We start from the raw sequence: 24082 nt of genomic DNA on the forward strand, positions 1-24082 counted from the left end.
GCAACAGATTTGGCGATGAGGTTCGTCGAAATATTCACACTGTTTTTTAAGTTTCAAGAAAATTTTCCAAAAGCGTGCAACAAAAGAAACGATATCATCGGTAATATCATCACGCTCTTCAACTGTTCAAGTGGCATGTCGAGCAGAACTACAAAAGCATTCTTTATATTTACAAACGATTTCTATGGCATTATTATTAGTCCGTAGGTCCCTTCTGTTTAGTATCGACGTTCGTCTCTTCAGTGTCAGATCTTTTTAAAGGCGGCCTGTCTGTTCCTTGCATATTCCCTGATACAGCAAGATCTGCTGTACCTTTTGTACCCATCATTAACAATATCTCATATTTGGTTGGATTTGCCGCTAAAACATGATCAGGCTTATTAATGTTCCGAGTATCGTCTCTAATACCAGCTTTTGAGGCAGATTCTCGGACCTTTTTGCCCAAGTTTACCAGTTGGACAGATTCACCCTTCAAGTGGCGATGAAACATCTTTGTCTTGGGGTCAACCTCGCCTAGATCCTTATCTTTGTAAAGTCTGGACTTAGGATCATACTTGAGCTCCTCAGAGTTCAAGTCGTTCAGATATTTAGCCTTGTCTTCACGTAACCGTATAGATGGTGCATTGTCCGACGTAGCCCCTGATCCAATATCATCTGATTTGGTATCATCAACCAGCCCCAGCTTGTACCGTTCTATCTGCACATCAAAGTCTACAACCGCTTTGTCTTGTGCGCCTCCCGTATCTTCCGCATTCCTCTTTAACCAGCTGCGCTTGATCATCTCATTATAACCACTATCATCGTAACCGAACCACCTATCGCGCTTAGCATCAAAATTCAACCCACTCTCATCTCGTACCTTGAACTCTTCGGCCCGCTCCTCCCCCTTACCAGCACCCTCCTCTTGCTTAGATATATCTTCTGTGCCACGTCGTTGCTTCCTAGGTCGCTCTAAACAATCCCGCTTCTCATGACCTAACGAACCGCAGTTGCAACACTTCCCACCAACACCTTTGCCTCTCCTTTTGTTCCCAACAATCAAAAACTTATCACTAATATCATTTCCCAACTTGGGAAGAGAATAATCGATTGGTCCCTGACCCTCGTCAATCCGATGGTGTCCAAGATAATCACCACCATCCTCCTTATCCTCACTTCCGATGTACCATGGCCGATCCCGAATATATTTCGGAATATGCTTGTTCTCTACCATTACCCTATCTCTCCGTCTTAAACCTATCTATCTACCTAGACGCTCGTAGCTTTGGAGCAATTACCTAGTAAGGATTTTTACTTATCGATGTTTGCCAACACACTGCTTTTTCCTTATATAATCGAAACTTCCCCACCTCTACTTAATACATGCACGGCGAAAGCCGTATACTTAACCAGCCTCCTGGACAGCATCCACTAATAACTATTCTACGTGTGGACGGTTTCAAGAAACCCTGCCATCCAGCCTACTCTAATTTACAAAATTGGGATCACAAACTCTTCTTTGTAGTTCAACTGCTTGTTTTACCTTTTCTTCAATCCACTTACGAAAATCTACATGACCTATGAATTCGTTACTGATGTCCGATTCACGGCAGTGGTAGCACATTTTTCCTAATTTAAAGTTATCTATAGTTATCACAGCATTTTTACTCGAGCAGGCGCCTTACATTGTTAGTTATTATCTAATATAATTCTGGTTGCTGTAATAAAATTTATGCAAATCGTTAATCATTGCACCATACTTGATTTTTACAGTTCAGAATAATTATAGTGGTCTACAAGGAACAAAGGGTGGTTAAAACGGCCTTGAAAATAGTTAACCATCATTAGTCCTTCCTCAAGTGTGACAATATTGTCCAAGAAGCACATAGCATGGATATAGTGTTTAGCATCATCATCTTCATACAAATATCTTGAGGAATGAAATTTGGCACTCATATATTAATTAAGTGTGTGCCTGAGTGGAAGCTGAACAATATCGACTATGGCAAACTGAAGCGAGATATTAAACAAGTCACGACGTTCAATGCCTCGAGGAAATGCTATGCGGGAAATGGAGAGGAGAATGATGGGGAGCGGGAGGAGAATGAGGAACTTTTGAAGTTATATGAATCGTTTGAAGAGCAGTTTCATCATGTGAACCTTTTTGTCAGCTTGAAGGTGAAGGAAGTTGGTAAACGACTAATGACAATAGAATCCACAATATTACAGTGGGATAGGAAAGCGGCGATGGTGGAAGGGAGGCGGTACCCTAAGTTAAGTATGCGCGTTTTTAAGACGATAAACAAGAATTTAGACCATTGCAGTTTGGATTTACAACGGCTTGCTCGTTATTTGATTCTCCAAAAGACGGCATTAAGGAAGTTGATCAAGAAGTTTTTAAGGTATTATCCTTACGATGAGGCTGATGCGAGACAGTTTGTATCTAAGTTGTTAGCATGCGATGAGTTACAATCTGGACATGAGGGGATTTCTTTTATGCAGATTGATTTGAGTCCGTACCTGTTGCAAGTATCTCTTATTGTTGGTGTTTTGTATGACTTAGAGAGGAAGGCACAGTATGGTGATATACAGGAGTCTAAGGCAGACGGGGATGAGAGAACTCTAACCCGTACAGATACTCTGGAAGGCAAATATGGTATAAAATCGTCTATTGTTGAGGTCCTTTCTAGGCATGTCGATTCATGTTTAACCTTTGATAATTTGTTTTGGGCAAAGTTCGAACCGCTGCAAAAACTGCTAGTACCACAAGAGAATGTTGATGAGATGAAGTTTCTGTTACTTAACCTAGGGTATCAAGTAATTGACGATACGCTGATATCTACATCAAAACAAATAATTCACAATACTGTTGATCAAACAAGACGACTCGGTGATGAAAATGGATCTCTATTAGAGCGAAATTTGAGCTTGGAATCTTTAACCTCTTTCGATGATGTTCAGGCAGGCGCAAAGATGTCATCTAGATCTAGTTCACGTCGAAGAGTCACTTTGTTTTCCAAACAGACGCGCACTTTATCTCAGTCGAAAATTGAGATGTTTCTCATAGATACGAAGTATACGAAAGGTGTAAACTCTAATAGTCATCCTAGTCTTCTAGTTCAAGGCGAAAAGAAAAATTCCTGTTTGTTACTATGTCACACTACTGGGTTTCGCAACTATATTTCCACCCAAACGTTGCCGTTAGATATAGCGTTGAAAGCCCTTTCACATAAAGCAGACCAAACACAGCAGAAGCTGCAATTGTCGCCATTAGATAAGGCTTGTTTGGATTGGGTTGAGTCATACGATGCAAAATTGAGTGATATAGCAATATCTGCTAAACGCACCAGGTTTTTAGTCAAGCGTGAGGTGACCATCGATGGCAAGGCCAGCACTTGTGTCTATTTAATAACTCTGGATGAAGGAGTTACCATAAACAATTCAATTCAGCTGCCTCATGCATTCTTAGAGATGAGAATGTTAGCGGATTGCGTAAGCACTCCACTTAATGGGTTGTCACAGGTTGACAAGGAGTTAATAAAACTTATCGATAGTATTTCAGACAATTCTTTCTCATGTTTCCCTCTCGCATCCTCACATACCCTATGGAATGTGGCTAATCAATTAAAAAAATCGACTATGGACACTGTCTCTAACCAATTGTATAATATATTGATTAACGAGGAAATAGATGACTGTGAACTTTCTCCCATTTTACAAGATGAGTTTTTTGAATTAGGCCAACAAAGGTTACATGCATTGGCCACTCCAAAATTGCCAAAATCCTATAATTCATATGGTAACACATCTCAGAATACTCCGAATATTGATACATCATCAAAAGGTGTTGAAAACGAAAATCGCCATATATTAAGATATTGGAATGAATTTGATAATGACGAATCAATTGATCAAAATGGATTTTATGTCGATTCTAACTTTCAGAGTTTTGAAGAACGCAGAGAACAAGGTTTCATTAAATTTGATAAGGCCTTTATATTGTCATTTTACCAATATATCAATCAGATGAATCGATTTTTTTCAAAGAACAATAACAAAATACCAATTCAAAATACTACTCTACAGAGCATAGAAGAATGCCCTGCCACTCAATGTGAGCTGGACTCATTGGTTCAATCTAGAAATGGTGTATCTTACGCAAGTTTAGAGACACAAGATTCTATGTCTTCATCGGTTAACCAACACTCTCAATTGGATTCCTTCTGGTCAAATGAGCAAATATTTGACCTTGAAGCTGAATCCAATTCTTTATATGAATATAAACATGATAAGGTCGTTTCCATGTTTTACTTAACCACATTGCTCGTCTCATGCATCACCACTGGTACTACTTTTGGTATAATGTTTTCGTTGTTTAGTGTGGTCGGTGGGCATGAGACAGAGTTTGATGGAACGATTTATATTACAGCACTGATATTGAGCTCCCTAATCCTTTCATTGACCTTGAGCTCTTTCAGCCTGCTGTTGCTTTTCAGTAGATATCGAATGGCGCCATGGTGGCACTACACAAGTTGTATTGTCATATTCATACTAATCACGTTTTGTGTGTGTTATGGCCTCATCTCGATGTTTTTTTGATACCATAAATACTGTACTATGAAATGATTCTCATTTTTATATAGAAGTTATATAAGAACGCATCTATGACTCGTTTATTTATCAATCAAGAAGCTAAGAAAAAGATTTTTTGGGGCATGAATATATCTTGTAGGTATTTAAATAGTAAGTAATATTTAACAAACATCAAATAGTTGGATGTCACAAAGTTATGCTCTTGTCCACTTTTTTTTCTTTTCTTCTTCGTGCTTTCGCATCCATTCCTCCTCCATTTTATCCTCTCTCTTCGCCACTTTAGATGAATAATCTTCTTCTTCTAAAATCTCCATTTCATTTGCCTCCATATCATCATCATAGTCGTTGTAGTCATCACTGTAACGTCTCTTGCGCCCTTTATTGAAAATAGACCAAATCTCGTCCTTGTTGTATCCATAACCATCTTGGGAGTCCACTTCATCCTCTTCATCATCAATGAAGTCCTCTAAATCAGATCCATTACCTTCGAACTCAGTAGTTTGGCGTTTAATATTCCGCTTTTCCAACATTTTACGAAGTTTCTCATTGGGTTTAGCTATACCATTCGATGAGGGAACTCTTATCTTGACTGGTTTTTCAATTGGTTTCTTTTTTACAGGCGAGCCCCCGGTGAATCCTTTAACTAAGGCTTTTGGTGTATGCCTGGTCTTATCTTTAAACCCCCGTTTGGTAAGTTTAGTGGTCGTCGTCCGAGAAGATTGTGTTGCAACATCTGGTTCAGGTTTCGAAGATTTAGCCTTCTCCTCAGCTTGTTTCATCAAGTCGTCGAAACTTAATTTCTTCAGAGGACCCTTAGGTACACTGGGCTTAGAGACTTTACTTGGATTTGGAAGTTTCCATTTGGTTGTAAAAGACACTTTATCATCTTCTTCGCTTAATTCCCCCTTGTTAGAACGACTTGCTCCTGGGGTCTTTAACCTTTTCCGTGAACCTGACCTTGGGGTACCCAAACTCCCACGTTTGATTTGATCTTGTCTTCTCTTTTCCTTTAATCTTCTTATAGCAGGGTCTTCTTCTCTAATGTAATGTTTCGGTAGCAATGTTGAATCATCATTCAACAATAGATTGCTCTTGTCTTTGCTATTTGTTGATTGTTCGCTCTTAGTAGTTGCAGATGCAGTTTTCTTCAATTTAGAGAGTTTAGCCAAAAAGCTCATACTAATAACCTCAAGAGCTGAAAAGCAACTCACTGAGAACCTCAAACCTATTGTGGCTGATTCTTTAACCTATTAATAATAGTTCTCAGTATTATGTTCTTTTTTAACTGCTACTTAACGCATAGAGAGTTGCCCGAAAAGATTTTTAGCAGTCATGAGGGATATTAGGCATTATCAGAAATAAATAAATACAAAATAATAAGATGCTATTGATGATATATACATGTGGCTTCGTTTTAGCCTTGTACGTAGCTTAGGCTAAATTATTTATTATCTATATGGTCACTATCGTTTTCATTTAGTTCTTCCATGAACAAAACGTACTCATCAGCTATCTCGGCTTCCTTGCTGTTTCGTTTGGAAGAGGTTGCGCTGTTTGGGTCTTCATAATTTTCCACTTTACTACGTTCACTGCTGTTATAATTATCGATAGCTTCTGTAGATATGTCTTGGTCGAAAAAGCCCCTAGTTTCTTCTTCGTGTGCAAAAGGATTCGACTGGTCAGGAATGATATCTGTTGTTTCTTCTATAATAAAACCACCAGATTCAGGCAGATCTTCAGTCTTAGGCTCTTCTTCGCTTACCTCGTTATCTTCGATTGTCCCATGTCTCTCATTCAATCTATTTTTCACTCTCAATTGTGCCAGTAGTTTTGCCCAGGACTTCAAAACTTGTAATTCGCGTTCCTCCTTTAATTCTTGTGCAGCTAAATAATGGATGCCTTCTATCATGGAGCATACAGCCTCACAATATTGAGTCTCGACAACGACTCCTGTGATTCTGGGCTTTGCACTTCTAGTCTTTGCACCTCTACTCTTCTCAAATTTAAAGCCAGTAACAGCTTTGGCAAACGGAATACCTATAAATGCTGCAGCTTTTATTGCACAGTTGCTTTCAATTAGAACACATCCCTTTGGGATCATCCATGGTTTGTAAACATCAATATTACCATATGCATTTATGGGTATATTACCTTCTGAATCAACTACAGGAGGGACATAAGGTTCGGTATCATCATAATGATAAAGCCTTTCAGTCGTTTGTTCTCCGGTATTGAATTCTTTCACTTTAATTATTTTGGCAGGCATACAACCAGTTTTGAGAATTCTACCTTGCATGTACCAATTCCTTGCTGAAAAACATTGCAATATATCAGAACGTTTATAAACTTTGATGGTGCTGAGATTGTGTTTCTTTGTGCTCTTTAATCTCAAAAACCCACATTGTACACAACCAGGCCGTAGAATTTCGTTTTGCTTTAAATCTTTCTCAATTGCATAGTAGGGATGGTTTTTCAAATCTGCAATATTATTTGGTATACCCTCCATTTCATCTCTTTTCTTGAAATATTCATCTTCGTAATCATCTATCTTTGTCCTTTTTCGTCTATGGAATGCCCCGATCACAGTATTATACCATGCTAAGCCAGCCTGATCCCTGGTAATCCTACGTTTTAAAATCTTTGCATTATATCCTGCAGCATACCTCCTAGTAACATCTTTACAACCTTTCTTTCTGTCAAAGGCAATCACATACCTCAGCTGGTTAAACTTGGCATATTTCCCTGTTGGCTCCAACTTTGATTTATATCTAATCTGTTCGATAACTTCCTTACAAATTGGGTCTATATTAATCCATGATTTTGCGAATTTATCCCATACTTCACACCAAAACAACGGGTATTCAAATTTATTAGTGTCCTGAGCATCTGTGTCTTTAGAATTTGAATCTGCAGCAACGAAGGATTTCAAATTGGTAAAATCCGGAGGTTGAAGACTGACCACAAGACGTGCATTTAAACCACATCCTCGCAACATTGCAACAAATCCTTCAGCAGCAATTTTCCGTGACATTGGTGCTCCTTTCGTTAGTATGTTTCTAAACTGTCGTTGAGTCAATGGCTTCTGCAAACGCCCCGCACCATTCGAGAGCCAATCCCATCTCCACATATACAGCCCGTCGTCTTTACCGTTAATAACCTTGCAATGTTTGATCCATAGCTTCATACACGCTTTGAGCGCATCTAATAGTTTCCTAGTAGAACGCAGGGGTAGTTCTTCATCTCTTTCGGGACTTAAATTTATAAGCACTTTATCAGGAACCAAGTCAGACAGCTTCCCCTGCAATTTAGGATCATTCAACCATTCATTACGTAGATAGTAGTGCAACATCATCGCAACCAGATAAAACATATGAAAAAACTTGCGGAATTGACGTGTTTTAGGATCTACAATTGCAGCTTTACTAACACTCCTAGAACTGGATTTTCGTGGGGATGAGGAATCAATATTTAAACTAACATCTACTCCCTGATTACCATTGTCTTCTGTAACCACATCTTCAAATTCATCACTATCGTAATCTTCTTCCTCGCTCTGATCCTCTTCAGTGGGGGAATCTTGTCCGTCGTCCGATGAAGAGATGCTTACAACCACTGGCGGAGAATCGTTCCCATGCTCAACTCTTCGTTTCTTAACCTGGACTTCTTCTGCTAACGCATCTCTGACTAATTCAAAGTACTCTGGTGGTAGTTTGTCTCCCATAACTAACCTGCTTGTTAGATGCTTGCAATACCGTCATGTCCTTCGGACGCGGTCTGCTTTCTTCATATCGTGCTAGGCCTCGAGAAAATATAGTTCAATCAAATATAAAAAAGTTTCTCATATAAGTATGTATTCAGCACTTTGATATCTGTCCAATTCATCGATTTCTATATGTCACTTGCATATCATATGCCTTTACTTCCAAGTTAATATAACTTATAAGGTTGACACGTTTGGCAGTGTTAACGCAGACCTTGGGATGACCAACCCTTATACAACACATAAGAATGCTCTGAACAATAACAAGTAAACCCTATAACTAATAACTACAATAGATTGGCATTTAAATCAATATTTAAAGAGCAGTCTTGCACGGTAATCACATGATTCGCACGTGTATATACGGTAATCTCTTGTGTAGCAAGACAGACTCCCTTCCAACTGACTTCTACTGGATACTAAGGATGAAATTGACAGCCTGCCACATCATGTTGCATTAGATCACACTCTCAGCTATCTATAACATGGAAAGACTCATAAATTATCCCTCAGGTTTGGCATGCAGTTTCGTTGATCAATTGCCAGTCGCACTGTGTGCAAGAAAGGTTGGGAAGGAGAAAAAAAATTGATATTAGAATATATTCTACCCACAATGGAAGAACAAGAGAATAGTTCATACGCCAACTAGGAGGTAGCGAATAATCATAGTCTGGTAGAAAGGTGGCAGACCAATTATCAGTGTTACTGGCATAATATGTCCTTCATGGAGGAGGTTTCGGACGTTAGTGAATCAAGTAACTACGACGAATGGATCTCTAGTTTTTGCTCTCGTTTTGGACACGAATTCTTCTGCCAGGTTCCTACTGACTTCATTGAAGATGACTTTAATCTTACTGGGCTATCTCAGGAGATTCCACATTATCGGAGGGCGCTTGATTTAATATTAGATCTGGTGTCTTTATCAGATGAGGAAGAGGAAAGCATGGGGGGGGATGCTACTAGAACAGCGGCGCTGACGAGTAATGGAGGGACTGATCAAAACAATGGCAATGGTAGGAGAACGCCACCCACTAATCAAGATGGGCAGACTGTGAATAAGTCTATTATTGAGCATTGTGCGGAGCAACTATATGGGTTAATTCACGCGCGCTATATTCTGACAAAACAAGGCTTACAGGCCATGGCAGAGAAGTTCGATCACAAGGAGTTTGGTACATGTCCCAGGTATTACTGTGGAGGAATGCAATTGCTTCCCTGTGGTTTGAGTGATACGGTTGGTAAGAACACCGTGAGGTTGTATTGTGCTTCCTGTCAGGACTTGTATCTACCACATTCAAGCCGGCATTTATGTCTTGAAGGTGCATTCTGGGGCACAAGTTTCCCAGGTGTGTTTCTGAAACATTTTAAGGAGCTAGAAGACTATGTTGAGCAGAAGAACAAGAACGTTTACCGTCTGAGGATATTTGGATTTGCATTGGCCAAAGAATCCATATCTGGCCCCAGGATGGAATGGCTGAGACAATATCCTTCCACAGAAGCCGAGTGGGAGGAGTTTGTAAAATGCGAGTACGAGATTCTGAAGTTAAAGGATCTAGAATGACCTCGAGTACTTATTATTCATTGGATATACGTAATTAAAGAAATTAAAATAGAATATCAAAATTTTCATAATGTCATCGTCGAATTGCATTAGTAAACTGGTCCTCTACATAACATAGTTCTGCGTACCAATCCCAAATTAAGGATCCTCTTTTGCAAAGAAGAAAGCGGGATAAATATTTATATATACATGTATGGTTACAGTAGCTAACTCAATGAGTCAGTTGAACAGGCTTACCTGGCTCCCATTCTTTGATTGCCTTGTCCAAATTATCCCAGTACTTTAACTCCACCGTAAGCTGCGCAGCTTTATCCCAATCATTAGCACCAAATGCTGCACCGATAGCTTTCTGCAACTTGGCAATCCGTTCTTTATTAGCCCCCTTCAGCTCCTTGATATCTTCCTCCGTCTCCAATTCTTCTAATTGTTCATGAACATCCAAAACATCCATCAACAACTGCGGATTCCTCTGCATAATCCCTTGCGCAACCTCTTCATTGGTCAAATCAATCCCTTGCAACTGGAGCAAGTACTGTGACCTCAACACAGGCTTCAAAAGCGTACTGAACGCTTTGTTCAACTTACTAGACATACCACTATCTTCATCTGATCCAGCATTCGCAACAATATCAGGATGGTGCACCGCCTGCAACTGTCTATATTCCCTCCGAAGCTGCGTAATATCCACATCCCACGTAGCACCACCTGTAGGAAACGTCTTCGGAAACAACTTGAACCAATTTTCACTGCTATACCATCTTCGTCCTACACCAAGAAGCCGGTAAGACCCTGAAATCCCTCTATGAAACATAAAACCCATCCTATGCCTTTCAAAATCTCAATACTCCTCTTATCCGCTGCACAGAAAGATATCAATACTCCTCAAAAACTGCAATATATAGTTAAACCTCAAACCCCCTAACCTTAACCTATCAACTCCACTTGTCTTCCTAATAAACAACGCTTCATCTATTATCGTACCACTCTGAAAATCCTTTAAAAAGATCCGGTCACATGATCAACGCCGACGACACTATTAAACTTATATTATTAATATAGTCATAATAACATCCTACTAGCACATTTTACCACTTACATATATAATATCATATTTTAAAATAGCTCAGATATAATACAGCCCTCATACGATCTCTCTTGAACTCAGCCAATCGCTTGGCTGCACTCTCTTGTCAGCAAGTCCTCATTGCTCTGACGTAGAAGATTTAACGAAAAAAAATGGGATGCTTGAAGATGACTTTAATAACGTTTAGCAAATTTGTACATCGGGATCTGAAGACTGTGGAAGGATTAAGGAAATAGGAGTGTAATTAGGAGAAAGACTTGTTATTGAAGAGGTTGGTTTGACCATTTTTCACAAGGTTAGGTAGCAAAGGTACAGAAAAAACAGCACTAAATGGAGCTAGGGGATAGATTAATCATTTCGAAGCCGTTGTTTATTTCAGAAGCTGCTAATCCACGTTGTGGGTATTGCAGGGGTTGTAAGCCTGCATACAATAATTTCCCTACAGATTCGTGGTATGAGTTACATAAAGAACAAATTTCACATATAGAGCTGACCACGGTGACGGTCGGTTTGCAGGTGGAGTTGCTTCCGGTGAATATTTATGATGAACTTTGTAATATGGGGTTTAGGAGGTCAGGGAACTTTCTTTATAAGGCGGATTTGTTGAGGAACTGCTGTAGATTGTACACAATTAGAACAGCAGCGTCTCATCTTAAGCTTTCAAAAGAACTAAAGAGTTGTATCAAGAAGTTTGTGAAACGGATATCCAATTCAGCGCCGGTTGGTTCTGCTAATAGCACAGGTAGTGTGGGCAATGGGGATGGGTGCTCTCGCTCTAGTGGTGGTAAAGGGCATGGTGCAAGACGTTCGGGAGGTCAATTAGGTTCTAAGGTTGAAGTTGGTGGGGCGACAGAACGTACAGCATACCAGTTTATCAGTGATATAGTGGAGAGCGAGCTGGCGAGCGATACCTTCTACACTCGATTTGAGCCTGCTTTATTTACTCAGGAGAAATACGAACTATTTGTGCAATACCAGGAGAAGATACACAACGACCATATCACTCATCCGCATCAGTTTAAAGACTTTCTATGTGCATCTCCGTTTCCCGAAGACGTGATTTTAGGTACTTCAGAAGAGTGGGAGGAGTTGAATAATTGGAGACATGCGAAAAGGGGTCAGAAATTCAAGCGATTCGGCCCTGTGCATGAGTGCTACTACTATGAAGGAAAGTTGATTGCCCTAGCGGTTTCTGACTTTTTGCCAAGTGGGATCTCATCGGTATATTTTATTTGGGATCCGAATTACAGCCATTGGTCACTTGGGAAATTGAGCGCTCTAAGAGAGATAGCAATTACTGAAATGCTCAATAGAAATTATTATTACTTGGGTTATTATATCGAGGATTGTCCCAAGATGAAATATAAAGCCAAGTACGGTGGCGAGATATTGGACGTTTGTAACAATCAATATGTCCCCTTACATCAGTTACAAGAGTACATTAGCAATGGGAAATTCTTTGTGTTAGAAAATGATAGAGAGGGGAATAATTATTCCGACGAGGAGGAATTTGAGGAGCACACTGATGAAACTAGACCCTTGAGTGAATTGCCACTGGATAGTAAATATATTTTGGACACCTCAAAACCTCTTCGTAATATAGTTGAACGAATCTACGGAGAGAAAGGCGGAGCTGTACATGCTGCTAACGACGCAGTTGACAAACTCATTGACCTGGGTGTTGCCTATACACCACAACTGATCAATGACCTATACTCTCAGAAATTTATAGCCCCGACGGACGCCCTGGGTGATCGTTTTACAGATGAAATCTACAATTTACCGAACGTGGTCCCCGGTTTGGTCCCTCTATGGGAAATCCTAAAAACTATAAAAAGTGGAGATATTAACCATTTGAACGGGAAACTAATGATATATGATACCAGAGCTGGTCAAGTCCGGGTACTAAAACACTTTCAGCAAGAATCTCCCCAAACCAAAAGATACATCTGCAATGTAATCAGACTAATAGGCTTAAAAACTACAGCCAGTTCGTTAATCATTATATGATCATCTATCATATCTCAATAAATTTGCCGGCAATATTTGGTGAGCTAAATAACTTACGCATTAGAAGTTAATATGCAGTATATTATTATATAACGTTCTATTGCACTTGTCATACTGGTTTAGTATTAAATCAGTATATTCGTATTTTATGAGATTTTACATTACTGAAAAAATTTTAGCGCTGTAACGATGATTAAGCCTTAATCCATTCATTGTAGGGGATTCTCACATGGTTGAGTGTTTTTAATTGTCTAATTAAGAGATACCTATTAATTACCTAGGGATTATAGCCTCTGGTAGAAGCATGGATATTCAGGAGGTTGTCAGGGTATGTAGCACAGCGGGTAGTGATTTTTTATTTAGTTAAAAAGACTCGTACTAACAGGTCCCCTCATCGTTAGCTTATTAATTCGCTTTATTCCGGATCTTCCAGTACAATTCTTCATAGTGTCCAACAGAAATTGCAGAAGATTCAGAGGTCTGAAGAAGGGGCTCAACTTGCGGATGAATTGTTAAAGTTGGAGAATGTTTCAGATCAGGTGAAATATTTTGGTGCGTTAACATATAGAGTTCAGCTTACTACTAGGTCATCTACTGAAGAACAGCTATGGACATTATATCAGGGTAATTTAATTCATTTGACTAGAATAATTGTTATATTTCTATCGAATCCTGAAGGCAGCCATGGGTTGAATATTACCATTAGAAAGTTGATGTCTAATTTGGCTTTGGTATTTACTAATATTAATCGACTACAAGATTCTACTCGTGCGATACCTACTTGGCCTAATCCAATAAATACGTTAGTGAGGTTACTTTCTTTATGTGGACAGCATAATGTGAATCGATGGTATGTCGGGAATTCCGAGGTGTCATCTGTTATTGAATCCGCGATAACTGCTGAAGTACCGTACCAAGAACTCATCAGATTTATCGATTCTGATCCGTGGTTAAATAAATTTATCCTTGCTTTCACTAGAATTATAGTCGGGGATATGTTGAAATACCAATCAAAAGGCACTTATTTATCCCACGTATATGAAGTCGTTCATGACCATATATATGTCTCTACTATGGCACTAATAAATTACAACTTGGAGGCTAAAATGTTACCGCAGGATGCGACTACGAATAAGTATTCTGCAGAACTTTTTGAATGTGTACGCGAATGGATTTCATATATATCTGAAGCCAAAAAGCATTCTCCACATGGGAATATGGATCTATCTGAGGCGTTTGAGAACCTAATTCGATTAATGTGTACTAATTTGGATAATCAATTCCCTTATTCACGGGATATTTTGGAAATATTGAGTGATGTTTTTTCATTCCGTAGTTCTGTTGTTACTCAAGAAATATTACAGGAGCTTGAATCGATTTTCCTAGGGGTTTCTTATGTTGTATCTTCACAAGCAAAAAAAACTACCTCATTAGGTAGTCATGATTGGATGCTTAGCTACATGAATGAACTAGTTACAAACGCATTATTTGACGATTTACGTCAGGTTTCAGACTGTTTTGTAGATTTCTTGCAGATTTGTATGTCAGGAATTTGCAATAGACTATTTACCCAGCTTCACGCTAGCAATACGGACCAGTCGCAACAATATGTTAAATTTTTACTGCAATTAACGAATTTCCCTTTGGTGCCTGTATTGGAAGAGTCTTATTCAGTTAAAATGGTTGATTTTTGGTATGATTTATGTGAGTCTTACGTACAGTTACCATCGGAAAGCCTACTTCCTGATAGTCATGATCTTGCTATAGAGATATTCTCCCAGGTAGTACAGATATATCTACCAAAAGCAAGTTTAATCAACAAACAAAAGCTTCTTCAGGCGGATTTAGATGGCGAGAGTAAAGTCCATGAGTTCGATGACTTTAGAAGGGCTATCGAAGTGCTTATGCCAATGTTGTGGTGTGTACTAGGGAATTCTAAATTATCAAATCAACTAATCTTAGGAATTATCCAGAAACAACAGGATGGATCTTTGGATTTATTTCAAATCGAATGTATGGCTTTCATGTTGGAAAATATTATTGTTGATATTAACTTACCGGAAACACCATCCATTTGCAAAGTCATATATGATTCTGATTTCTTTCACAACTTGTTGTTCTTGCTAAAAGCTGGATGCATCCAGTCTCCAACTGATATTTCCTCCCAAAAGCTGAAGCTCGAGTATGTTCGGACCGCAACAAATTTGCTTAGTGTAACATCTAAGTATTTCCATGTTGATCAGAAAGACCTAGGTCATGTCATTGAAACGTTATTCAATTGTCTTGAAAATTCTCGAAAATTCAATGATACTGCAAGTTCAGAGGAAATTGAAATACTGCTTATCAAGACCATTACAATACTTTGTAAAAACTGCCGTGAGCAACTATTACCATTCTTAGAAATATTCATTCAAGTCACCCAGGCCATGATGTACCATTCTTCACCAGCCAGCAACTTTATTAGAGAAAAACTTGTTCGTTCTATAGCCTACATTATACAAGCCTCAGCGAAACAAGGTGCAGAGATTCAGGGTAAGTATATAGATAATATGGTGACTATGATTGGATCTTCTGTGCATGACAGTGACAGAGATAATAATCTCTTTCTTCTAACCTCTATCAGCGAGTTAGGCTCCGGGCTTATTCAGGAGTACGATGACCCGTCTGTAACACAGTACTTTGACGCCGACCCTCTGAATTTACGACCCAAGGTCTTGAATATCGTCGAATCTCGCTGTAAAAAATACCCTACAGATCCAGCTTTTATAGAAGTCGGTTGTCTTATCTTAGGCAAAACGCTTTCCATCGACGACTCTGACCCGCATTTCCTTAAATTCTCTATGAGCGAAATTATGAACTTTGCACTAGCTAGAGCTAATACTTGCAATCTATCCACTGGGCTACCTTATCTCGTCTACCTTCTCGAGAGGCTGATAACCCACTACAAAGCTACTTTAACCCGAGCCCAATTCGACTATATATTCTCCAACTTCTTCATTCAGCATTACGAAACCGCTATAGCTTCGGATCCAGACTTAATCGAAAGCATGATAGGTTTCATCAACAAAACCATGGACGCGAGGCCTGCTCTTGTTGTCAATTCTTCATATTGGGACGCATTCATCCTTCCACAGTTCCTGCGCTATTTAAGAGCCAAGGAACACTTCACAATCTCCGCAGTTACCAAGTTTTGGACCAAAACCGTCAAACTAAAACAGCAATCCCGTGACGGCGGGCTCGCATCGGCAAAATTAATAACTAGCATTGGCGATCAGCTTGTCGCCACTACAATGTATGGACTGCTCCATACACACAGATCCGAAGTCTTTTACTACGCTGAAATCATCCGCGCTCTAGTCGCAAACCATCCACTAAACACTAAAGCTTGGCTCACCGCTGTTCTGCCTTCCCTATGTGACAACCCAACAGCTCATTCTAGATTGCTGGCCAGTCTCTTCCTCACACGAGGCTCCATCGCCGCTAATGATACCATCCGTGGATGGTGGTTGCAATGCAACAACCTTCCTAGAATGGATTAACATCCCACTATGCTTAGCACATAACGTCATCACATTAAATATCTCTTTGTTTAAGCACAATGCAGCTCTTTTGTAATCTACTACCAACATTCCCGCTTGTATATCCCCGACTTTATGTATTAACTTACACAAAAAGCGGTCTTTCAGATAACACGCCGACACCAACACCGCTGACATCACGCATAAGGCCTATTCACCTCTGATTAATTTTAAAATGGAGCACGAAGTATTGTGAGCTGGAATTAAGGAGTGATAATGATCATTAAATATCCCCGTCATCGTTACTGGTTTTGAAAGCAGCCCATCGCGCAGATCAGTTTTGTTGAAAGTTATATAAATATAAAGCGGGATGTCAGCGTATGATCAAAAAAGGAGAACTGGCACTGAAAAAGTTGAAAAATCATCGCACTGGCGTTAGAAGTATAATAAAATAAAACGGGTATAATTATGACAAAGGGGGGTCTGAATTCAGCCATGGACCTTAGTCACTTGTTAAGCGATGAGGCTAAGAGGAGGAAGCCATCTCCAATCAAAACTACGATGAGTTATTTCGAGGATCCAGAAATAATATTTTTGGGAGCTGGTATGCCTCCAGCGGAGTTGTTCCCGTTGAAGTCTTTGTCGATCGAAATTCCTGAGATGCTGTCTTCAAAGGGTGACGAAGGGTCGGTTACGGGGAAATTGTGTAAATTAGCCAAGGATCAGGAAAACCCGAAAGATATACCTCTTGCCAGAGCTCTACAGTACGGGAATTCTCGAGGACAGCGAGAGTTAGTTAGTTTTCTAAAGGAACACATAGTAAAATTCCACCAAATACCCTATAGCGACTGGGATGTTCTAATTACTGCAGGATCTACACAGGCTTGGGATGCATCTTTGAGGCTTTTCTGTAATCCCGGGGATTCGGTTCTTTTGGAATCGTGGACTTATTCCTCTTCGGTGGAGGCTGCAGAGGCACAGGGCATGTATTGTGTAGGCGTTGAAATAGATGGCCACGGGGTTGTGCCTGAGAAGCTTGAGTGGTTACTACAGAATTGGGATGATTTGCATCCTGGTCGTAGTCTCCCGAAGTTGCTTTATGTGATTCCGACTGGCCAAAATCCGATGGGAGTGACATTGGCAGACGAAAGAAAACCTTTGATCTATAATATAATCCAAAAATACGATATGGTGCTTATCGAAGACGATCCGTATTATTTCCTTCAGATGGATCCGTACAAGCCGAAAGCTGAACGGTCTGCTAGCAGTCTTGAAGAATCCACGAACTACTGGATGGATCACCATGAGGAATTTGCAAAATCCTTGACGAGGTCCTTCTTGGAGTGGGATGTTGAAGGTAGAGTTTTGAGACTAGAGTCTACTTCTAAGACTATAGCTCCAGGGTGCCGTATAGGATGGATAGTAGCTCCGAAACCTTTGCTCGACCAGTACTGGAATTTGCAAGAGGTTTCAATTCAAGCTTCGTGTGGATTTGTGCAGGCAATTTTCTGTGGAATTTTGAACCGCTGGGGCCAAGAGGGTTATATAGCATGGTTAATTACCCTAAGATATCAATATACAATAAAGAGAAACCATTGCTTAGACTGTTGTCTTGAATACTTACCCTTGGACTTTGTCCGATTAATCCCCCCATTAGCCGGTATGTTCTTTATGGTTTCATTTGACGCTAGTCGTCACCCAGACTTTGAATCTAGTTTTGGGAAAGATCCCCAAAAGGTTGAAGCCCATATATATGGGAAGTTGGTAAAAAATGGTGTGCTTCTAGCTTGCGGATCTTGGTTTAAAGTGAATCCGAGCTCCAATAAGAATACTACAATTTCCTTCAGAGGCACTTTTGCAGCCGTGGATTTACTGAATATGGAAAACGGTATCAAATTACTAGGTAGCACTCTTAGAAAGGAATTTGCATTGTAAGAAAATGGACATTTACTGGGCATAACTACCAATAAATGATGACAGAAGAACAGCTACTCCATTATATCGTAGTCCATTAAGAGAAATGGATGCAAAGTGCTATCTTTTTCCAATTTTTTTTTATTCATAAAAATTACGATAACCAAATCAAATATAATCCTTGCAAATCTTTAGTTTAAATCTAAAAGAAACTATATAATGCTTTACTGGTGTTTTAACTATAAACTGACACCACGGTGTCAGTGGAATGTATATTTTAAATATTTTAAACTTTGATTTAAGCAAATTTCTTTATATCACAACTAACGTTTAAAAGTGCTGATTGTAGAGAAATTACAGAGTAACTTCTCATCCTCTAGACACTATATCCATCGACAAAGCGGTGTTCTCAAACTTAGATAGCCATGAAGGTGCTGAAATTACCTTGGTTAACTCATCAGGAAGGTCATAGAACATATGAAATATACACAGTTGATGTAAGTGTTGATGGACAGAGAGTTGCTACTGGGGGATTAGATGGTAAGATCAGAATATGGTCCGTTCTGAACATATTGCAATTTGCCAAGCCAAAAGTTTCTTGGCCAGAAATCGATGCTCAATTAAAGAAACCGCTTTCAAGTATGAGTAGGCATACAGGATCTGTTACTGCTTTGAAGTTTTCTCCCAATGGCAAGTATTTAGCTTCTGGATCTGATGATAAAATTCTACTAATATGGGAGAAGGAAAAGGGACCAGTCCAACCAGTGTTTGGGACGGAAACGGATTTAGAGCATTGGAATGTGAGAAAGAGATTGGTTGCACATGACAATGATATTCAAGATATATGCTGGGCTCCAGATTCTAGTATATTGGTCACAGTTGGGTTGGATAGGTCTATTATTGTTTGGAATGGATCTACTTTCGAAAAAATTAAGCGGTTTGATGTGCATCAGTCGCATGTCAAGGGTGTTGTGTTTGATCCTGCGAACAAATATTTTGCCACTGCATCGGATGATAGGACTGTGAAAATATTTAGGTATCATAAGGGCGCTGATCTGAGTTTTACGATTGAACACATAATCACTGAGCCATTCCAAGGCTCTCCATTGACAACATATTTCAGGCGCCTTACATGGTCGCCGGATGGACAGCATCTTGCAGTTCCAAATGGTACCAATGGCCCCGTTTCCACGGTTGCAATTATTAGCAGAGGGAATTGGGATACCTCAGTAAGTTTGGTGGGTCATGATCAACCCACAGAAGTTGCGTGTTTCAATCCTAGATTATTTGAACATGAAGATGACGAGCTTTCTCCTGAAGATGACGAACAGAAGGAGGGGAGTAATGTAACTGAAGCCAGACAGGACAAACAAAAGAATGGCGATGATAGAGTAGATTCCGTGGTTGCTACAGCGGGGCAAGATAAAACAGTGGTGGTATGGAACACAAGCAGAGCAAGGCCCGTTTTTGTTGCATACGATATCACTACTAAATCAATTACTGATATGTCATGGACTTATGATGGCGAAGCACTGTTCGTGACTTCTTTAGACAGTCAAATAATAGTTATAGTTTTCGAGAAGGATGAGTTAGGCAAAGCAATTCCCATCGAGCAGAACGTTGAACAATTGCATCGTTATGGTGTAGATAAAGATTCACTTGTGTTCCCTGAAAGTGTAAAGCAGTTAATGTTGGAAGATGAAGCAAGAAAGACAAAAAAGCCTAGGATAGCATCGACTGCTTTATTGGAGAGCAGAATAGGCACCGTACAACAACCTAATGTTTTGACGGCCAGACGAAAAGAACCCAAGAAAGATCCCGCAAAGGTAGAGGTAAAACAAATCAATACTCTCACAGTAAGAAAAAAACATGATTCCTTGAACAAAATCGTATTTCAAAATGGCAAGAAAAGAGTCGCCCCGACTCTTATCTCAACGGGGTATTCCCCTACAAAGGTTACTTTTGAAGCTAGAACAGATATAGACCCTGATTTCGGTAAAAAAAAACCTCTCAAGGAATCTGAACACACTTTAACTGGCAAAATATCAAAACCCTCGTTGCCTTTGCCAAGACTGGGTATACACACCTTGATTATGGGCGTCAAGGATAGAGAAGTTGAAAGGTTTTACGTTGAAGAAGAAGGAGGAGGGACAGGAGGAGGGGTAGCGGACGACGATGGAGATATCATTAATGAAGTGGATGAATCCAAGAATGATCACAAAATGACATTAAATAGCAAAACAACCATTGAAAAAATTTGGAAAGAGGAGCCGAATGTTAGATATTTGGATTACCCAGGCGTACTGCCAGATGCTGACGTTGTCATATGTGAATACGGCGATATAGACGATCTACACATCCTGGAAATCCGGAATGGTGTGGAAAGAGCCATACAGTTTGATAGAGAAGCTTTATTCGATAACCCCACAAAAATATTAGGATACTACAACGGCCAAAGAACATTGGAAGCATTCATTCCTGAAGTAGTAGTATCCTGCGTAGGCTCAAAATTTTGCCAATGCTGGGCATTGGCTACTGCGAGTGGCTCCATCTACTTTTACAGAGAACACGGCCAATCTAAAATACCAAAAATTACTATAGGCCATAAGATAATCAAACTGCTATCCTGGAAACAGTATTTGATTGCCTTGACAGAATCCTGTCTTTTCTACGCATGGGATTTAGATGCCATGAAGCTCGTCTATAAAGAAATATCTGCAATACCTGTACTCATGCAAGATGTTCCTCAAAATAACAAAGTACGAGTTACAAGAAGAATTCTAGACTTTCGCATGGAACCTGACTCATATAACCTGACGGTAGAGTTAACCGATGGCTCATCCTATGCATGGGACAACACGTTGGGCTGCTGGACGGATTGCAATAATCATTACAAACGGTTGAGCCCAGATTGAGAGACCGCTTAACAAATGCTACCGGTACCGGCTTTTGGTTCTGCTTGAAAGGTCTTATTTCCCGTAGCTGAAATTTCAATGTTAGACGCAAATAAATCCGGTTTAGTCATCAGTATACATATGTCAACGTAGATAGATAATCACAGGATGTATATATAGATATAGTTTGTATAGGATATTTTCGAATTTAGTTTCCAGCTGTTGTGTGAGGTTCTTTATACATATATATATGTATTAAATTTAAGAAGGTTGTTTTCCTTGCAGGTGTTTTCCTGGGTATTGATAAGATAAGATTGCTGGTACTTAAATCGAAAGATGTCCTATAGTTCGTTTGAAGGTCCTAAGACCTTGTATGATAAAGTTTTTGATGCTCATGTTGTTTACAAGGATGAGTCTGGTTCTTATTTGATATACATTGATAGGCATTTGGTACATGAGGTTACTTCTCCGCAAGCTTTTGAAGGGTTGCAAAATGCAGGTAGGAAGGTTAGGAGACCGGATTGTACGCTTGCTACAGTGGACCATAATATTCCCACGGAATCTAGAAAGAATTTCAAGAATACTGGGACATTTATCAAGGAAGCAGATTCCCGTTTGCAAGTTCAGACGTTGGAGCAGAATGTGAAGGATTTTGATGTGGCTTTCTTTGGGATGAGTGACGAACGGCAGGGAATCGTGCATATTATTGGACCGGAGCAAGGGTTTACATTACCTGGGACAACTGTTGTTTGTGGAGATTCCCACACTTCGACTCATGGTGCTTTTGGAGCTTTGGCGTTTGGGATAGGTACCTCTGAGGTGGAGCACGTTTTAGCTACTCAGACTGTTATCCAAACGAAGTCGAAGAATATGAGAATATACGTTGAGGGAAAGTTGCAGAATGGAATAACTTCTAAGGATCTTATCCTTCATATTATTAGTATAATAGGTACGGCTGGTGGTACTGGTAGTGTTATTGAATTCGCTGGTCCGGCCGTAGAAGAACTATCAATGGAAGCTCGTATGTCTATGTGTAACATGGCTATTGAAGCAGGTGCCAGAGCAGGTATTATCAAGCCAGATGAAATTACCTTAAATTACGTAAAGGGGAGACCACTGGCACCAAAGGGAGCTCAGTGGGATAAAGCTGTGGCATATTGGAAGACGTTATATACTGACGAAGGTGCTAAGTTTGACTATGATATCACTATTAAAGCATCTGATGTTATCCCCACGATTACATGGGGAACATCACCCCAGGATGCGCTTCCAATAACTGGATGTGTTCCAGACCCTACTAATGTGACTGATCCAATTAAGAAGCTGTCAATAGAAAGTGCTTTGAAGTATATGGGCTTGGAACCAAATACGCCTTTAAAAGATATTACAATCGACAAAGTGTTTATTGGCTCATGTACTAATGCGAGAATTGAAGATTTGCGTGCTGCTGCTGCCGTAGTTAAAGGATACAAAAGGGCACCCACCGTTAAAAGGGCCATGGTGGTTCCAGGATCTGGTTTAGTGAAGCAGCAAGCTGAAATCGAAGGTCTAGATAAGGTATTTGAGGAAGCAGGTTTTGAATGGAGAGAAGCAGGTTGTTCCATGTGCTTAGGTATGAATCCTGATATTTTAGAGCCAGAAGAGCGTTGCGCTTCTACTTCTAATAGAAATTTTGAGGGACGCCAGGGTGCTCTCTCACGTACTCATCTAATGTCCCCTGCTATGGCTGCGGCAGCTGGTATAGCCGGTCATTTTGTGGATATTAGGGAATTTAAGTATAAGAACAGCGATGTTCCAAAAGTATCTGTTGAGCAGGATATTCAAGATAGTTCATTATACGAAGCTGTCTACGATGACGAGAAAAAACCTTTGAGCAGTGATAACTCTTCTCAAGAACAGCATTCCTTCGAAAATCTAAAGGATAGCTCGTATTCTAACGGAAATTCCAATAAAAAATCCAAGCCCTCTGGAGGTGCAGCAGCAATTCAGCCATTTTTGAAATTGAGTGGTATTGTTGCCTATTTAGATAAATCAAATATTGATACCGATGCCATTATTCCCAAGCAGTTTTTGAAGACTATCAAAAGAACGGGATTGAAATCTGGTTTGTTTTACGATTGGAGACATTCCAAGGATCAAAATGGTAATATTACCAAAACAGATTTTGTTCTAAATGTTGAACCCTACACTCAGGCAAAAATTTTAGTTGTTACAGGTCCCAATTTCGGTTGTGGATCTTCTAGAGAGCATGCTCCTTGGGCTTTGAAGGATTTTGGCATAATGTCAATTATCGCACCATCCTTCGGTGATATTTTTTACAATAACTCCTTTAAGAACGGATTATTACCAATTAGGCTACCCCAAGAGATCATTTTGAATAAATTGTATCCGCTAGCTGTTGAAGGTAAAACCATTACTGTTGATTTGCCAGGACAACAAATACTAGGTCCCTCAGATGAGGTTTTAGTTGATTATTTTGATGTTGAGCCCTTTAGGAAGGACTGCTTGGTTAATGGTTTAGATGATATTGGCATAACTTTACAGAAAGAAGAATTTATTGAAAAGTATGAGGAAATGAGAAGAGATATATTCTCTTTCCTTGAAGGTGGATCCAAACTAATTCAGCCAATAAAAGGCACCAAGAAAAGCATCTTCGGTCTTAAAACCCAGGAATGGTAACTTCAATATGAGTCCATTTATTTAATTTATCTATTTATTATCTATGTATTATCTATTTATTATCTATTTATCACCTATATATTATCTGTT

The 24082-nt window shown here is 39.6% G+C and overlaps 11 protein-coding genes across 11 annotated transcripts; 7 read left to right on the forward strand and 4 right to left on the reverse strand.

Annotated features, from left to right (window-relative positions):
* Positions 1 to 196: 196 nt before the first annotated feature.
* On the reverse strand, positions 197 to 1213 carry SLU7 (mRNA splicing protein SLU7; the record flags this gene model as incomplete). Its single annotated transcript, XM_003647835.1, has 1 exon — positions 197 to 1213. The coding sequence occupies one exon, from the start codon at positions 1211 to 1213 to the stop codon at positions 197 to 199; it is 1017 nt and encodes a 338-aa protein (XP_003647883.1).
* A 704-nt stretch (positions 1214 to 1917) lies between these two features.
* VTC5 (Vtc5p) lies at positions 1918 to 4578 on the forward strand (the record flags this gene model as incomplete). The annotated part of the gene is made up of 1 exon (XM_003647836.1): positions 1918 to 4578. The coding sequence occupies one exon, from the start codon at positions 1918 to 1920 to the stop codon at positions 4576 to 4578; it is 2661 nt and encodes an 886-aa protein (XP_003647884.1).
* A 188-nt stretch (positions 4579 to 4766) lies between these two features.
* SPT2 (Spt2p) lies at positions 4767 to 5750 on the reverse strand (the record flags this gene model as incomplete). Its single annotated transcript, XM_003647837.1, has 1 exon — positions 4767 to 5750. One exon carries the CDS (start codon positions 5748 to 5750, stop codon positions 4767 to 4769), a length of 984 nt encoding a protein of 327 aa, XP_003647885.1.
* Positions 5751 to 6013: 263 nt separating this feature from the next.
* Positions 6014 to 8293, reverse strand: RAD4 (Rad4p; the record flags this gene model as incomplete). Its single annotated transcript, XM_003647838.1, has 1 exon — positions 6014 to 8293. The coding sequence occupies one exon, from the start codon at positions 8291 to 8293 to the stop codon at positions 6014 to 6016; it is 2280 nt and encodes a 759-aa protein (XP_003647886.1).
* A 754-nt stretch (positions 8294 to 9047) lies between these two features.
* CKB1 (casein kinase 2 regulatory subunit CKB1) lies at positions 9048 to 9893 on the forward strand (the record flags this gene model as incomplete). The annotated part of the gene is made up of 1 exon (XM_003647839.1): positions 9048 to 9893. One exon carries the CDS (start codon positions 9048 to 9050, stop codon positions 9891 to 9893), a length of 846 nt encoding a protein of 281 aa, XP_003647887.1.
* Positions 9894 to 10104: 211 nt separating this feature from the next.
* Positions 10105 to 10713, reverse strand: JAC1 (J-type chaperone JAC1; the record flags this gene model as incomplete). The annotated part of the gene is made up of 1 exon (XM_003647840.1): positions 10105 to 10713. One exon carries the CDS (start codon positions 10711 to 10713, stop codon positions 10105 to 10107), a length of 609 nt encoding a protein of 202 aa, XP_003647888.1.
* A 594-nt stretch (positions 10714 to 11307) lies between these two features.
* Positions 11308 to 12987, forward strand: ATE1 (arginyltransferase; the record flags this gene model as incomplete). Its single annotated transcript, XM_003647841.1, has 1 exon — positions 11308 to 12987. One exon carries the CDS (start codon positions 11308 to 11310, stop codon positions 12985 to 12987), a length of 1680 nt encoding a protein of 559 aa, XP_003647889.1.
* A 304-nt stretch (positions 12988 to 13291) lies between these two features.
* On the forward strand, positions 13292 to 16526 carry KAP122 (Kap122p; the record flags this gene model as incomplete). Its single annotated transcript, XM_003647842.1, has 2 exons — positions 13292 to 13315; positions 13389 to 16526. 2 exons carry the CDS (start codon positions 13292 to 13294, stop codon positions 16524 to 16526), a joined length of 3162 nt encoding a protein of 1053 aa, XP_003647890.1.
* Positions 16527 to 16973: 447 nt separating this feature from the next.
* ARO8 (bifunctional 2-aminoadipate transaminase/aromatic-amino-acid:2-oxoglutarate transaminase) lies at positions 16974 to 18440 on the forward strand (the record flags this gene model as incomplete). Its single annotated transcript, XM_003647843.1, has 1 exon — positions 16974 to 18440. The coding sequence occupies one exon, from the start codon at positions 16974 to 16976 to the stop codon at positions 18438 to 18440; it is 1467 nt and encodes a 488-aa protein (XP_003647891.1).
* Positions 18441 to 18844: 404 nt separating this feature from the next.
* On the forward strand, positions 18845 to 21334 carry HIR1 (Hir1p; the record flags this gene model as incomplete). Its single annotated transcript, XM_003647844.1, has 1 exon — positions 18845 to 21334. The coding sequence occupies one exon, from the start codon at positions 18845 to 18847 to the stop codon at positions 21332 to 21334; it is 2490 nt and encodes an 829-aa protein (XP_003647892.1).
* A 315-nt stretch (positions 21335 to 21649) lies between these two features.
* Positions 21650 to 23992, forward strand: LEU1 (3-isopropylmalate dehydratase LEU1; the record flags this gene model as incomplete). Its single annotated transcript, XM_003647845.1, has 1 exon — positions 21650 to 23992. One exon carries the CDS (start codon positions 21650 to 21652, stop codon positions 23990 to 23992), a length of 2343 nt encoding a protein of 780 aa, XP_003647893.1.
* Between the last annotated feature and the right edge of the window lie 90 nt (positions 23993 to 24082).

The sequence above is a fragment of the Eremothecium cymbalariae genome, chromosome 7 (genome assembly GCF_000235365.1).
Source record: "Eremothecium cymbalariae DBVPG#7215 chromosome 7, complete sequence".
NCBI classification, from domain to species: Eukaryota; Fungi; Ascomycota; class Saccharomycetes; order Saccharomycetales; family Saccharomycetaceae; genus Eremothecium; species Eremothecium cymbalariae.